The sequence below is a fragment of the Anabas testudineus genome, chromosome 5 (assembly GCF_900324465.2).
Source record: "Anabas testudineus chromosome 5, fAnaTes1.2, whole genome shotgun sequence".
Classification (NCBI taxonomy): Eukaryota; Metazoa; Chordata; class Actinopteri; order Anabantiformes; family Anabantidae; genus Anabas; species Anabas testudineus.
Window position 1 is genome coordinate 22,258,292 of NC_046614.1, and position 13,162 is coordinate 22,271,453.

General features: G+C 39.9%; 3 protein-coding genes across 3 annotated transcripts; all 3 read left to right on the forward strand.

Moving 5' to 3' along the window:
- Window positions 1–855: 855 nt before the first annotated feature.
- Window positions 856–3,798, forward strand: LOC113154328 (ADP-ribosylation factor 1-like). Its single transcript, XM_026348457.1, has 6 exons — window positions 856–1,030; window positions 1,642–1,722; window positions 1,824–1,933; window positions 2,018–2,089; window positions 2,339–2,461; window positions 2,628–3,798. The coding sequence occupies exons 1-6, from the start codon at window positions 964–966 to the stop codon at window positions 2,712–2,714; spliced, it is 540 nt and encodes a 179-aa protein (XP_026204242.1). The 5' UTR covers window positions 856–963; the 3' UTR covers window positions 2,715–3,798.
- A 1,417-nt stretch (window positions 3,799–5,215) lies between these two features.
- LOC113154325 lies at window positions 5,216–8,127 on the forward strand. The gene is made up of 5 exons (XM_026348453.1): window positions 5,216–5,598; window positions 6,490–6,627; window positions 6,812–7,098; window positions 7,221–7,348; window positions 7,759–8,127. The coding sequence occupies exons 1-5, from the start codon at window positions 5,271–5,273 to the stop codon at window positions 7,949–7,951; spliced, it is 1,074 nt and encodes a 357-aa protein (XP_026204238.1). The 5' UTR covers window positions 5,216–5,270; the 3' UTR covers window positions 7,952–8,127.
- Window positions 8,128–9,281: 1,154 nt separating this feature from the next.
- On the forward strand, window positions 9,282–12,932 carry LOC113154323 (A-agglutinin anchorage subunit-like). Its single transcript, XM_026348450.1, has 5 exons — window positions 9,282–9,750; window positions 10,835–10,951; window positions 11,173–11,462; window positions 12,127–12,254; window positions 12,539–12,932. Exons 1-5 carry the CDS (start codon window positions 9,399–9,401, stop codon window positions 12,732–12,734), a joined length of 1,083 nt encoding a protein of 360 aa, XP_026204235.1. The 5' UTR covers window positions 9,282–9,398; the 3' UTR covers window positions 12,735–12,932.
- The last annotated feature ends 230 nt before the right edge of the window (window positions 12,933–13,162 follow it).

Genomic DNA, 13,162 nt, shown 5'->3' on the forward strand with positions numbered 1-13,162 from the left:
CATCAGCTGTTTATCTTGATAAACCACATAAGTCCAGGTGAGTGTACATCAGCTGTTTATCTTGATAAACCACATAAGTCCAGGTGAGTGAACATCAGCTGTGTATCTTGATAAACCACATAAGTCCAGGTGAGTGAACATCAGTTGTTTATCTTGATAAACCACATAAGTCCAGGTGAGTGTACATCAGCTGTTTATCTTGATAAACAGCTGAGTCCAGGTGAGTGTACATCAGCTGTTTATCTTGATAAACCACATAAGTCCAGGTGAGTGTACATCAGCTGTTTATCTTGATAAACAGCTGAGTCCAGGTGAGTGAACATCAGCTGTTTATCTTGATAAACCACATAAGTCCAGGTGAGTGTACATCAGCTGTTTATCTTGATAAACCACATAAGTCCAGGTGAGTGTACATCAGCTGTTTATCTTGATAAACCACATAAGTCCAGGTGAGTGAACATCAGCTGTTTATCTTGATAAACACACAGAAACTGAGTCCTCTACACTTCCTGTAGAGACAGGAAGACACGTGACCTGTGATCTTCACCAAAATAAAAGTCAAACAGAGTCAATATTTACTACTTCTCTCTTTTTTTTTTTATAATTTCTAGTTTTCTCTGTGAATGGTGACAATCATCTCACTTTTTAAAAATATCTTATTATAGAATCTTTTACTCTTTGTAGTCCCATAACTTTTTGTATATCTGTACTACATTTATATGCTTTTGCAGCATATGAATTTGAAACGGGGAAATAAAACGAGATTTTATTTCTGTGATTTCCGGTGAACAGCTGTTGCGCCTGCGCTTCCACCGTGTCCCGGTGTGACAGCAGCCGGGATGACAGCGTGGATGACAACACACACACCGCTGCTGGTCTATAAAACCATGGTCCGCTTCTCCCAGCGACAGACACACGGACACGTTTACAGACTCACCTGGAGCCGGATCTACCTGAAGCGTCATGGGCGTCATCATCTCCCAACTGTTCTCCAGGTTCATCTCCAAGACACCTGTCAGGATCTTAATGGGTGAGCTGTGATTGATTATTATGTTTTAAAGTTCTCTTTGTGGGACAGACTAGTTAGAAAGAGTAAAGTTAATTATTAGTTTATTGTTTATTTATTTGAGCAAAATGTGTCTTAAATTCTTAAAACCTCTAAATTGATGTAAATATTATATGTGGAGCAGATGTTTTGAATAATTTAATAAATAAATAACTTAAATACTTTTAATTAATTACTACAAATTATTGTTACATACAGCTGGGGCGTGCAAAAAAATATGATAATATGATAATATGATAATATGATAATATATACCACTCTGTCGTAGTAGTAGTACTTTACACTGCCTGTGTTTATCTATTTAGTTTAGAACTATTGTGATTAACCTTAATTAAAGTTTTTTTTAGTTAATGAAATATGATGCTTTTACCAACAAAGCAGACAAAAAGACAAAACTGGGAAGATTTGTTTTCAATTTTAATAACTTTGATATTTTAACAAACAAACAATAATTTGTTTATTAAAATCCATTCAATCTTCTTCAACTGAACTAATGCAGGTTAAATAATCACAGTTTGTCGCAGGTCTGTTTGTATCACTGCTGATTCTGACAGTGTGTGTTTGTGTTTGTGCAGTGGGTCTGGATGCTGCAGGTAAAACCACGCTGCTCTACAAAATGAAGCTGGCGGAGGTTGTCACCACCATCCCAACCATCGGTCAGTGGGTTTATTTAATAACCTCCGTCTGTAACTGTAACTACAGGAAATGAAAACTAATACAAAGTCGTAAATGAACGTTAGCGCGTGTTCGTCTGCAGGTTTTAATGTGGAGACAGTCGAGTACAAGAACATCAGCTTTACTGTTTGGGATGTTGGAGGTCAGACTATCATCAGACCCCTGTGGAGACATTACTACACTAACACACAGGTAATACTACTGCTGTTACTACTAATACTATGACATGGTTACTACACAGAGGACATAATGTGCCATAACGTGTGTCTTCTTCAGGGTCTGATATTTGTGGTCGACAGCAACGACCCCGAGAGGATTAAAGAAGCTGCAGACGAGCTGCACACGATGGTAACGAGCTTTACCATATTCACAAATATTGAAAGTGAACATATTTTGTCAGTTTCCCCTCATATTTGACCAATCAGTGAGTAAAATGTTAGAAAACCTCCCTAAAATCCTCTTTGTTCCTTCAAGTTAACTTGATCAGTAATCATATTGAAGCAGCTGGTACCAGTGAATGTTTCATTAAAATAGAGTTCAGTGAGTTTGGTTTGATTCAATTCAGCAAACTCACACTAACCAACCCGTGTGTTGCAGTTGGAGGAACAGGAACTGAGGGGCGTCGCTTTACTGGTTTTGGCGAACAAACAGGATTTGCCCAGAGCCATGTCCGTCAGTGACATCACCGAGGCCCTGGGCCTATCACAAGTCCCACAGCCGGTGAGTAACAGACGATAACCTGATGATTCATTTCATTTTACAATAAATACACAGTTTGGGTTGTTAGTGGTGGCAGAGATTCACTGTAACTGGGTTTAAGAGACCATGTTTGATCATGTTTAAACTGCAGTTGATGGATTTTGTCCCTCTGTGTTTGTGCCTGCAGTGGTTTGTCCAGGCGTCCTGTGCCATCAGCGGTTCAGGTCTGGCCGAGGGTCTGGACTGGCTCTCCAACCAGATCCTGAAAGGGTAGGAGGTGACGCAAAGCTCCGGTGTTCTGCTTTCTTTTATTTCCTGCTGAGCACAACTGCACGTGTGTGAATCCAGCAGAAACTCGAAGGACCCCTCGAGGACCTGACATGAATCCACCTCGTCGTTAAACATTTGAACTGAGCTTTGGGGTTTGAGTTGATGTCACACATGAAAATGTAAAGAAGAACCAGTGAATGTGAATCACTGAAAGAGTGAAAATGTTGATCAAAAAACACTTCCAGTAATTCCTACAGCACTTGAATGTACCACCAGTCCTCAGAGATTGAGGATCACGGGAGGCTGATATAAGATTTTACAGTTTATTTGGTGTTGAACAGACACAATAACCAAAGAGCCTGAAGTAATAATAATGAAGTAAACACGAGTAATATCAACTCTGTCATTTTTTGGTCACATCTCTGGTGATTGTCCAGTTTTTTCTGTTTTATATAAGAACTGGAAATGAGGAAACACCTTCACCGATGTTAGTTATAGTGTGTTTCCATCAGTTCAGAGATTATTTTATATCCTGTTCATCTGTCATTAGTGGTTTTAATCTTTACATAAAGTTATATCACTTCTTTCTTTTCAACTGCAACAATCTTTTAAAATAATACGTGGTTGAATGAGTAAACGCTGGTTTTATGTTTTATTGTAGTTTTGATAATTAGTTCATCTGTCTCTGTGACATTATTATTTTCTTTCTTTATTGTGAGCTGCCTGATGGAATTTGGTTTCCTGTATGACAGAAACTATTTTATATTATACTGTACGGACACTTTAATACAAATTAAGACTGTAAGCACTGCTTATCAACAGAGAGATACATACAGAAATACGTATCTGTATATATATGTATTTGTAAGCTGATAAAGGGACATGGTGATGTGTTTATTAATGTATAACCCCTGTTCAACAGCCCATTTATCTGGTGGTTTTAGGAACCGAGAGGTGAAACTCAGTTGTTATAAAGTTTCATGTAGTTTGAATTTTGTGGCTGAGATTCTTTTTTGTACTGGGCCATGAAAAGAGAAGTTCACACACACAGTCATGTGTGTCATGAAGCACAGCAATCCCATTTTTAAATTGTGAAACAAACTCTGGAACCATCTCACTAATACTTTAATAATAAAATCTATATTTTAACACTTGACGTTTTCAGACAGGATGTCTGGTAAATAGCAGATTTTAATTAGAGTTCTTTATCTGTATCCTGCACATTATGTTTACTGATTTTTAAAAATATTTCTTTACGTATTTAGGCTGAACACAGAATCAGCTTTTATATTCTGCATTTATAATTTACATTTCACACGATAAAAGAGACTATTGCCTCAGTGCTGATGTGTTTTTGGTTCAGGGAGGTTTCAACTGAGTGAGACATCCTATGGTCATCTTTACTTTACAGTCACTGATGATTGCACAATACCAGACTCTCTGAACTGTTGTGAAACCTTCAGTTTGACAGTGGATGTTAAATAATATAAATTAAAGAAAATGTAGTTCAACCTAAAGTTATAATCCAGCTTTTTGAACCACTTTAAGCTGCACTTTTGACAAAAAGTGGAATGAGGAACTACTGTAAATGCAGAACTCAGCAGTGGACTGGTCGTAAAACATTGTTTAATTAGGAACCAGGCAAAACTGGAGCCCACACAAAGGTCAGCAAGAGTCCAGAGGACCAAACGAGACAGGGAAATAATCCGAACAGGCACAAAATGAACTGTTAATCAGGCAACTGTCACACAAGAACACAGAAAAAATGAGAACGTAACTTGTCAAGTGAGAAACAAGTGAGATGGTTGATTCAAGCAGTTCATCAGCTGATCTGAACCAGGTGTGTGTTTGTGCTGCGTTGGGGAAAAATAAGGAGCACGATGACAACTGGTGCCAGAGAGCGGAAATGATGGTAACAGACCTAAGACATGTCTGATGTTGAGTGTTTACAAGTCATAGAGCTCAGTTTAAAGATTAAACGACCACAAAGAGACAGGAAAGCATCACAAACAATCTCAAGATGACTGTGAAGAGATGCAAAACGTCTTTAATTCTAGAATCCGACAGCGTAAACTTAAGGACTGGTGAGAGTGTGGAGGTCTCTCTTCTCACAGTTTCTTCACAATGGTTCAGAAAATCTACTAAAAATTAAATTTTCATTTACGTCTTTGTGGTTTTGATTCCTGACATATTGAACAAACATGCAGAAACCACACAGACATCCACTTAACAGAATCCCAGGGCCTCAGTCATGAAGCTCTTAAGAAGAAATCAACGTCAGATTAATCAACTGTTTCAGTCCCAGCTTCCAATCAGGTTTTTGGCATTAGATCAGCACTTGAATGCATGACCCTAGACTACAGCACTACATTATCTAGTATGTGTACAGGTCTGAAGGAGTAGATCAAAATCCCAGAAGTTGGTTTTATGTCAGTTTGTTTTGCAATAACTTAAAGTTAGAAATGGGAAATGAAAATACATGAGCAGAAGTGCAGCGTGTGCATCAGACAGATAAACACCCAGAGAGGACAGAGACGCTTCACTGTCGAGACTCCGTCGGATGAAGATGAAGGGAAAGATGCGTTTTGTTCCCCTGCTGCTGCTGCTGCTGCTGTCAGTGATGGAGGTCACTGTTTTATCAATAACAGTCTCTCCAACACAGTGGACAAACACAACAGACGAACCCCAGAGGACAACGGACGAGACACAGTGGACAACGGACGAACCACAGTGGACAACTAAACAACCACAGTGGACAACAGGAGAAACACAGTGGACAACAGGAGAAACACAGTGGACAACAGGAGAAACACAGTGGACAACAGGAGAAACACAGTGGACAACAGGAGAAACACAGTGGACAACAGGAGAAACACAGTGGACAACCGGTAAATCTTAAAGATATTTTAAAATACAGTAGATGGTTGATTGCAGTTCAGTGCAGCTAAGTGTTGGAGACAAGCGAGGGAATATAAAGTATCTCTCTCCATCTCTGTCCATGAATATAAAAATAAAACAGATCTGTGCAACAAACAGCATTCAAAGCTGACAATAGTACCCATTGTACTGAAATACACATATTCAGTGGAGCACAACAGCTATAACTAACATTATAAATCTTTAAAAGCTTCAGTCTGGCTTGAGTCCCTAGTTTCCCTCCCTGCACCATCTTTGGTTCTTTGCTCACTTGGCTATTGAAGCAGTTTGTTTGCTTCTCTGTGAACTGAAGAAACTAAACTCAGCTTATTCTTATAACGTAAATACATTTTACACTTGTTCTAAAAACGTTTCTACCCCTGGGTGTCACCAAAACACAGTTTGGGTCACTGGTACGTCCTGTTTGTGCTTCATCACATCATCGTTTATGTTCAAACACGAACAATGATGTCTTTAGAGAACCAAGATGGTGGTAAAGATAAACAGGAAGGTCAGGGAGGGAAACAAGAGTCCAAAAACGACACTCGACAATCTGCTAAAATAGAAGAGGACAGGAGGACGAGGTGAAAACACTCAGGGAGACAGTGGCAGAGAAGAACAGATGAAAAATAAAGCATTGGGACAGGAAGTGGAGTCAGGACCATGACAGGAACACAGACAACCTGACAGGGGGTTAATGGAAACAGGTTGGTACTGTATATCTGTGAGCAGGAAGTGAGGAGAACGCAGTATTACTGCACTGGAACAAGTAAAAACAAGACAAAATGTTACCTTCATGTTCACAAGATTTAGTTTCATGCTGTGTTTCTTTGTGTGGTATCGTTTGGTTTTTCTTTCTCCAGAACGTCCTGTAAGAAATTTACACGGGAAGATGTTCACTTTGTCAAGTAGAGGACGTTTATACCTTTATCGGCCATTCGTCTCTCAGCAGTCGTTCACCTCCACCTATCCTTCCTGGACCACAGCCTCACCTTACGCTGGTGAGTATAGTTACAGAGTCATTGAAATCCAAGTTGCACTTCACAGCTATGTAGTAAGAAAACGATGCATCAGCAGATCTGATCCTCAGCTATGATGGTTCAGGGTAGAAACAAGCAGACATGAATGAACGAGTGGAGACTGAGGTGCCTGCTACATTAAACACCCCCCATGTGATTCCTCCAGGTGTGTCCGTGTGCCTGCGTTACATCACCGACTTACAGGAAACAAAGTCCACCTCCATCTTCACACTCAGTCCATCCTCGTCCCCTCTGCAGCTGGGAGTCGGTGGCAGCTACTGGTTGTACACCGACAGCTATGATCCAGTCTACTTGAAACCCAGCATAAGAATCGCGCCTCACATTCAGCCGGACATCTGGACCACAGTCTGCCTCGTCGTGGAATCCAGAAGAAATGTGGCCCAGGTCTTCAGCGGCTCGAACATGAGCATCAGGAAGATCCTGCAAGGACCGGTGAGGACAGGGTGGCAGGAGGAGAAGGAAGCTTCTCGTCATGGTGTGAAGAGAATAAAGCAAAACAACCTCAATAAAAACTGTGTGTGTGTGTGTGTGTGTGTGTGTGTGTGTGGGAGCAGTATGTGTGGTCAGGTGAGAGCACCATTGTGTTTTCAGGGTTTGATGGCCAGATAACAGACGTCCAGATGTGGCATCATCCTCTCAGCTACGCACAAGTCTACAACTACATGAGCGGCGGCATCTACTCGTATGTTTTAGTTTTAGTTTTAGTTCTAGTTCAGAGGATTGTGGGATATGTCTTAATTTAATTTAATTACAGCTGCATCTCCTTGATGTTTGAGCTTCGTTGTGCAGGATGTTTACAGTACTTACACACGATTTGGACCGTAGACACACAGTTTGTACACAATCTGTAGTTTGGAAACTTTCAATACAACAAGAATGCTTGAAAAGTTTATATATTATAGCAGAAAACAGAAGAACCTCAGTAAAATCAATACCAGCTTCAGTTCTCCACCAGTTTTTTGAGGACAGTATGAGGCACAATCAGAGTTTGGAGCTGATGATTGGACAAAAAAAGACATTAGAAGACGTCACATCTGTTTTGACATGTGGTAAAACGAAATCTTAGGTTTGTGGCGTGTGTTTTGTTTTCAGGCCGTACCGTGGCTCAGTCATCAGCTGGTCCTACGTCGCATACTCCATCACAGGGAAGGGGCTACTGGAGGACACCTACCAGTGGAGGGGACGACAGCATATCAGCACAAAGGGGAGAGGACGTTGGCTGAAGGGGAAGAAGAAGAACAGGAGGGTTTTCAGCGAGAAGAAGAACGAGATAGAGAGACAATAAATTTAGTGGAACATTAACAATAATAAGAAAATAAAACCTTCTTAATACAAATTAAAAATCAAGAATTCATCATGAAATTCAGCAGCTGCAGATTTGATTTCTACTCTTTTTGTATGTTCCCTTTTTTCTGTGGATAATTAAAAACAATAAAAAGTCATTTTCATGCTGCATCTTTACATCTTGAGTCTAATTAGTATTTGTTGATGTTAATAAATGACGGAGCAGCCTGGTCTTTATATGTTTTAGTTTTATCATGAAAAATTAGAGTCAGGCTTTAAATCTATTTCAGGGTGTAACGTTAGTTTATTATTATTATAATAATTATTACTTCAAGCACATTGTATTGTTTTGGTCCATGTGTGCTAAAGAGGAAGTATCACTGCACTAGAAACACTTTAAACTGAAATTGTCAAACTCTTCACAACTTATAAACATTTTTTTATTGTTTGATTATCATGTTACAAATTGATCCACCCGACACAGGCCACAGGACCCCACGTCTCTGTTGAAGGCAGCACCACTGCATGTGAGAACAACACAGGTGAACGACGCAGAGCTGCATGGCTGCAATTCTTTCTCTCAGGTGCGCTGCAAAGGTAAACATCAGATGGTATGATATGTATATGTCCAGACCAACAAGACAGACAGGATGTTCACAAGCACGAGAACTTACAGTAACTCACATGAAACATTGTTTTGTTTCACTAAACTGCCGCAGGGTTTGTTTTTCATTGTCATGAAGTTTTTGAGGTTGTAGTTTTTTGATGATCATAATGTAATATGTGACTAACATTGTCAAAGTGTTTAGTATTGAATGAAGGCAGTTTAGTAAAATGTGCTGAGTCAAAACAAGAACATGGATCATGACAGTCTTAACGTTACAGAGATGTCTGATGTTTATTCATTTAATACAGTTTGTCATTTAAACTAGTATATTAAAGAGTAGTACTCTAACCTGCAGTGGAGTACTTTTTTACTTGCACTTTTACTCGAGTATTGAGTTTTTGTACTCCTCATCTCCTACTGTGTATCTGTGTACACCTTTAAAAATAAAATCTTAATATTCATGAAAAGCTTCAGAGTCACTTCATCAACAAATACTTCACATCCTGTGAGGTCGGATATAGAATAAATAAAGACGTTGGTCGTTTCTAGTTTAACATTAAAAAACCATATTAAAAAGGAAATAAAAGAGGAAACGTTTCTATAAAACGTGTCGCTGTCGATCCAACACCTGAACCAATCAGATGTTAGATCAGGTGAGCGTCGCTCGTCGTCACCTGGCGTCTTTGCAGAATCAAACAAGTCGGAGAGAAAACGAACAAGTCGATTTAACCCGAGCTCAGAGGAGACGTCACATTGAGGAAGCGAAAGTGAAGAAGCTGAGAGATCAACACAGGGAGAAGAGAGACTGCAGAGAGTCGAGGTCCAGTGAGGAGTCGAGAGGATGATGAAGATGAAGAAGAGGATGATGAAGATGAAGAAGAGGCTGCTTCTGGCTCCGGTCGCAGTGATGATCATGTTAACGCTGGGCATCATGTATTATGGTCAAACAACAAGTCTCAGAGCAGCAGCAACTACTACTGCTCCAACTACATCTACTACTGCTCCAAATACAACTACTGTGGCTCCAAATACAACTACTGTGGCTCCAAATACAACTACTACTGCTCCAAATACAACTACTGTGGCTCCAAATACAACTACTGTGGCTCCAAATACAACTACTGTGGCTCCAAATACAACTACTGTGGCTCCAAATACAACTACTACTGCAACTACTGCTCCACGGACAACAGGTAAACACACTCACAGTAATATATTTTAATTTACCTTTGAAAAATCTCCTGTTTAAGTGCAGATTATAAAACAAAACCAGATCACACTCTTTTACACGAATGCACGTTCTGGTCTGAAGCCGTGTCCTGGTTCCAGACTTCAAACCAACTCTGAACAGGTTGAACAGGGAAACTGACGGAGAGAAAGGTGCAGCTTCAAGCCCGTAGCCACAGAATAAAACAAGATTTAATATATTTACAGGTGTAGTGTTGACTGTGGCTGATCAGGGGCCACAGAGTCCACAGATGGAGCCTCACATGTTAAACTCTATCCAGTCATAACAGCACAGAGGCCGTATCAGGATTACATTTATCAGCACAAGTCTGAATACACGATAATGTTCTGTGGCTGCTGGAACACGTTTGGCTCATAAGTGACGTTATGTTTGGTTCTAAGCTGTTTCAATAGTGTATTTATCTCCATATGTTCAGTAAACAGTGTGTTTTACTGTAAGACGCGTTTCTTCATGCTGCAGTTTCATTTGTCTTATTCCCACATGCAGTAAACTGTCCTGCTGTTTGACACACTAATTAGAGCACTCAATGTAAATCTGAAGAAATAAAACCAACAAGTGCAGGATTTTCTCCTGTCAGCTGATAGAAACTTACTGAATTCCTTCAAGAAGTGAAAGTAAGAAACAAGCTTGAAGTAAGTCTCTGCAGGTTCCTGATTTTCTGCATGAATTGGTCAAAAAATGGGATCAGACTTTAACTAAATATCAGCAACACCCATGAAACATGCAGAGTGATGGTGGAGAAAGTAAGTGAAACGTCTTCTAGAAACTGGTTGAACCACCTTTGGCAGTGATAACGTCCACTGAGCGCTTCCTGTAGCTGTCCACAAGGAATTTGGACCTTTGTTTCCCACAGAGCTGCTTCAGCTTAGACGTTTGTCAGGGACCAGCCCGACTCTCCACAGTGAAACTGGGAGAAAGTGGGAGGATGAAACTGAGGTTGACAAACATTATTAAAATAAACCTAAAAATCAAACATGAGGAGAAATATGACTTGATATAATTCTGACATCTTCCTCTTCCTCTTTCAGCTCATTCTGTGGTGAATTTAAATGGGAAGATGTTCACTCTGACTATTTATGGGGGAGGGATATCACTCTACTCCCCCACTAACTACCCTTCTTGGACCACGACGTCTCCTCATTACGGTGAGTTCATTCTTGCCTGATGGAGTTTATTTATAGCCACTTCATTGAATCCTTTTAAAACTCTCCCCTCACCACCAGCTACTGCATTCGTTTTACATCGAGTCTGTAGTTTCACTAAATCTTTGGCTCGTTTTTGCACTTTTACTTCAGTGTTGACATCAACACATCAGGACGTTTCATGACTGTCACAGTCACATTCATTTGTCTCCATGTGGATCCAGGTGTGTCCGTGTGCCTGCGTTACATCACCGACTTCGCGCAAACCAGCCAGCCATTAATCTTCACACTCAGTCCATCCACCAGTCCTCTGAAGCTGGCAGTCATGGGGGGCACAGCGTACTTAATGTCCTGGAGTTACAACACTTTGTACTTGGCACCGAACATAGGGTTGTGGTCAAACATTGGACCAGAGATCTGGACCAGAGTCTGTCTCACCCTGGACACCAGCACGAATGTGGCCCAGGTTTTCAGCGGATCGAACATGAGCATCAGGAAGATTCTGCGTAATCCGGTGAGGACGGAGTAACGGAGTGAAGTAAAACTAGTAACTGAAGTAAATGTACTGAAAAAGGGAAAATGGAAATTCTAAATTATGAACTGGGAAAAACTGGTTTCTGGTTTCACTTTATCATTATGACAGTTTTCAGGATATTGTTTTCGTAACTAGTTCTGAGTAGTTATGATACTGTAAGTAAGGAGTTATATTGAGATTTCTAAAAAGACTAATTGTAGGAACTGTCATAGTATAATAAACAGTTGAATCATGGTGGTTTGACAAAACATAAAACATAATGACTCTTTTTTATTCTTTTCCAAAACATTTTCACAGTTGCTTGTTTGTTTTTTTGTCTTTATGGTGCAGTTTTTATCCAGGATACTGATTCACCAGTAACCTTCCAGATACTATGTGTATTTCTACTATAGTACAATTCTCGAAACACGTTCACTGCACTCAGAAGATCACAGGTTAACTAAATATGTGACTTCCTAATAAATAATTTGGCTTCAGCAGTGATGTTTAGGTGAGTTAAGGTAATTTAAAGAAGATGAATACATGTGTAATCACTTTCTTTTTTATATTTTAAATATGAGAGATGTGTATTCACTTCGACATGAAATAGTCATTGTCTGTTTGACTGACTGATGTGTGTGTGTGTCTGTGTGTGTGTGTTCAGTATGCGTGGTCTGGTGAACGTGTGATTGATCTTTCAGGCTTTGATGGTCAGGTAACAGACGTCCAGGTGTGGGATCATCCTCTCCGCTACGGTGAAGTCTACAACTACATGACTCGCGGGGTTTTTGGGTACGACCCTGTGTGTGTGTGTGTGTGTGTGTGTGTGTCCATGTGATAAAGATGTAGTAACCTGGTTAAACAGTACTGTTCTGTAGAGCACACACTTTACAGTGTGAAGTTTAAGACCTTAACAATTTAACTGTGTAGAATTACATGGAATACACAATAAATCCTACGTGAGATTCAAGCACCGGGGAGAAGGTTTTATGAAGTTTGTAGCATTAATAAAAAACATTTTCACATGCTTAAAATCTGTTATATCAATAATAAAGAGTGTGTGTTTGTGTTCTTAGGCCATACAGCGGCTCAGTTCTCAGCTGGTCCTCCGTCTTCTACTCTATCAGAGGAAACACGCTGCTGGAGGACGCCTACGAGCAGCAGGCGAAAGAATCGATCAGTGGAAGTCAGGTGGAGGGAGAGAAGAAGAGCAGGCTGTTTTTAATCAAGGATGGGGAAAGTGTGAAGACAGAGAAAGAACAGCTTAAATGAAACGTCTGTTTCCTCTGTTCCTCAACTGAAATGAACAGTTCATTAAAAATCAAAACTAATAATTATTGTATTTACAAGGTTTATTCCTCTTACTGTATCTGTTTGATTTTTATCTTCTACATATCTTTTATTTGTTTTTTTCAAGTGTTGTTTTCTTTAATGTGTGGTAAAAACATCAATAAAGAGTTGGCTGCCAGAATATCAGGGCTACGAGGGCTCATTCAGTCATTTCTTTAACTATGATTTTATCTATTTTTTGATAAATATAGAGAGAATATGACAGGATGTGGTGTCATGAGCTGCACAAAGTTTGGCCATAATGAGCCACAAACATGTGATTAACAATATGTAGGGACTCGTGTGTGACGCATGGAGGAGACAGCATCATGTCGTATTTCTCTAAGAGGAACTGGTGCACTTTAAAATTA

Excerpts from the sequence above, each read along its gene's own strand:
- LOC113154328 (XM_026348457.1), top strand. The coding sequence starts at position 964 with ATGGGCGTCATCATCTCCCAACTGTTCTCCAGGTTCATCTCCAAGACA. Across the intron at positions 1,031-1,641 it reads ACCTGTCAGGATCTTAATGG|TGGGTCTGGATGCTGCAGGT; the intron begins GTGAGCTGTGAT and ends GTGTTTGTGCAG. Across the intron at positions 2,462-2,627 it reads TATCACAAGTCCCACAGCCG|TGGTTTGTCCAGGCGTCCTG; the intron begins GTGAGTAACAGA and ends TTGTGCCTGCAG.
- LOC113154325 (XM_026348453.1), top strand. The coding sequence starts at position 5,271 with ATGAAGATGAAGGGAAAGATGCGTTTTGTTCCCCTGCTGCTGCTGCTG. Across the intron at positions 6,628-6,811 it reads CACAGCCTCACCTTACGCTG|GTGTGTCCGTGTGCCTGCGT; the intron begins GTGAGTATAGTT and ends TGATTCCTCCAG. Across the intron at positions 7,099-7,220 it reads GGAAGATCCTGCAAGGACCG|TATGTGTGGTCAGGTGAGAG; the intron begins GTGAGGACAGGG and ends GTGTGGGAGCAG.
- LOC113154323 (XM_026348450.1), top strand. The coding sequence starts at position 9,399 with ATGATGAAGATGAAGAAGAGGATGATGAAGATGAAGAAGAGGCTGCTT. Across the intron at positions 10,952-11,172 it reads CACGACGTCTCCTCATTACG|GTGTGTCCGTGTGCCTGCGT; the intron begins GTGAGTTCATTC and ends ATGTGGATCCAG. Across the intron at positions 11,463-12,126 it reads GGAAGATTCTGCGTAATCCG|TATGCGTGGTCTGGTGAACG; the intron begins GTGAGGACGGAG and ends GTGTGTGTTCAG.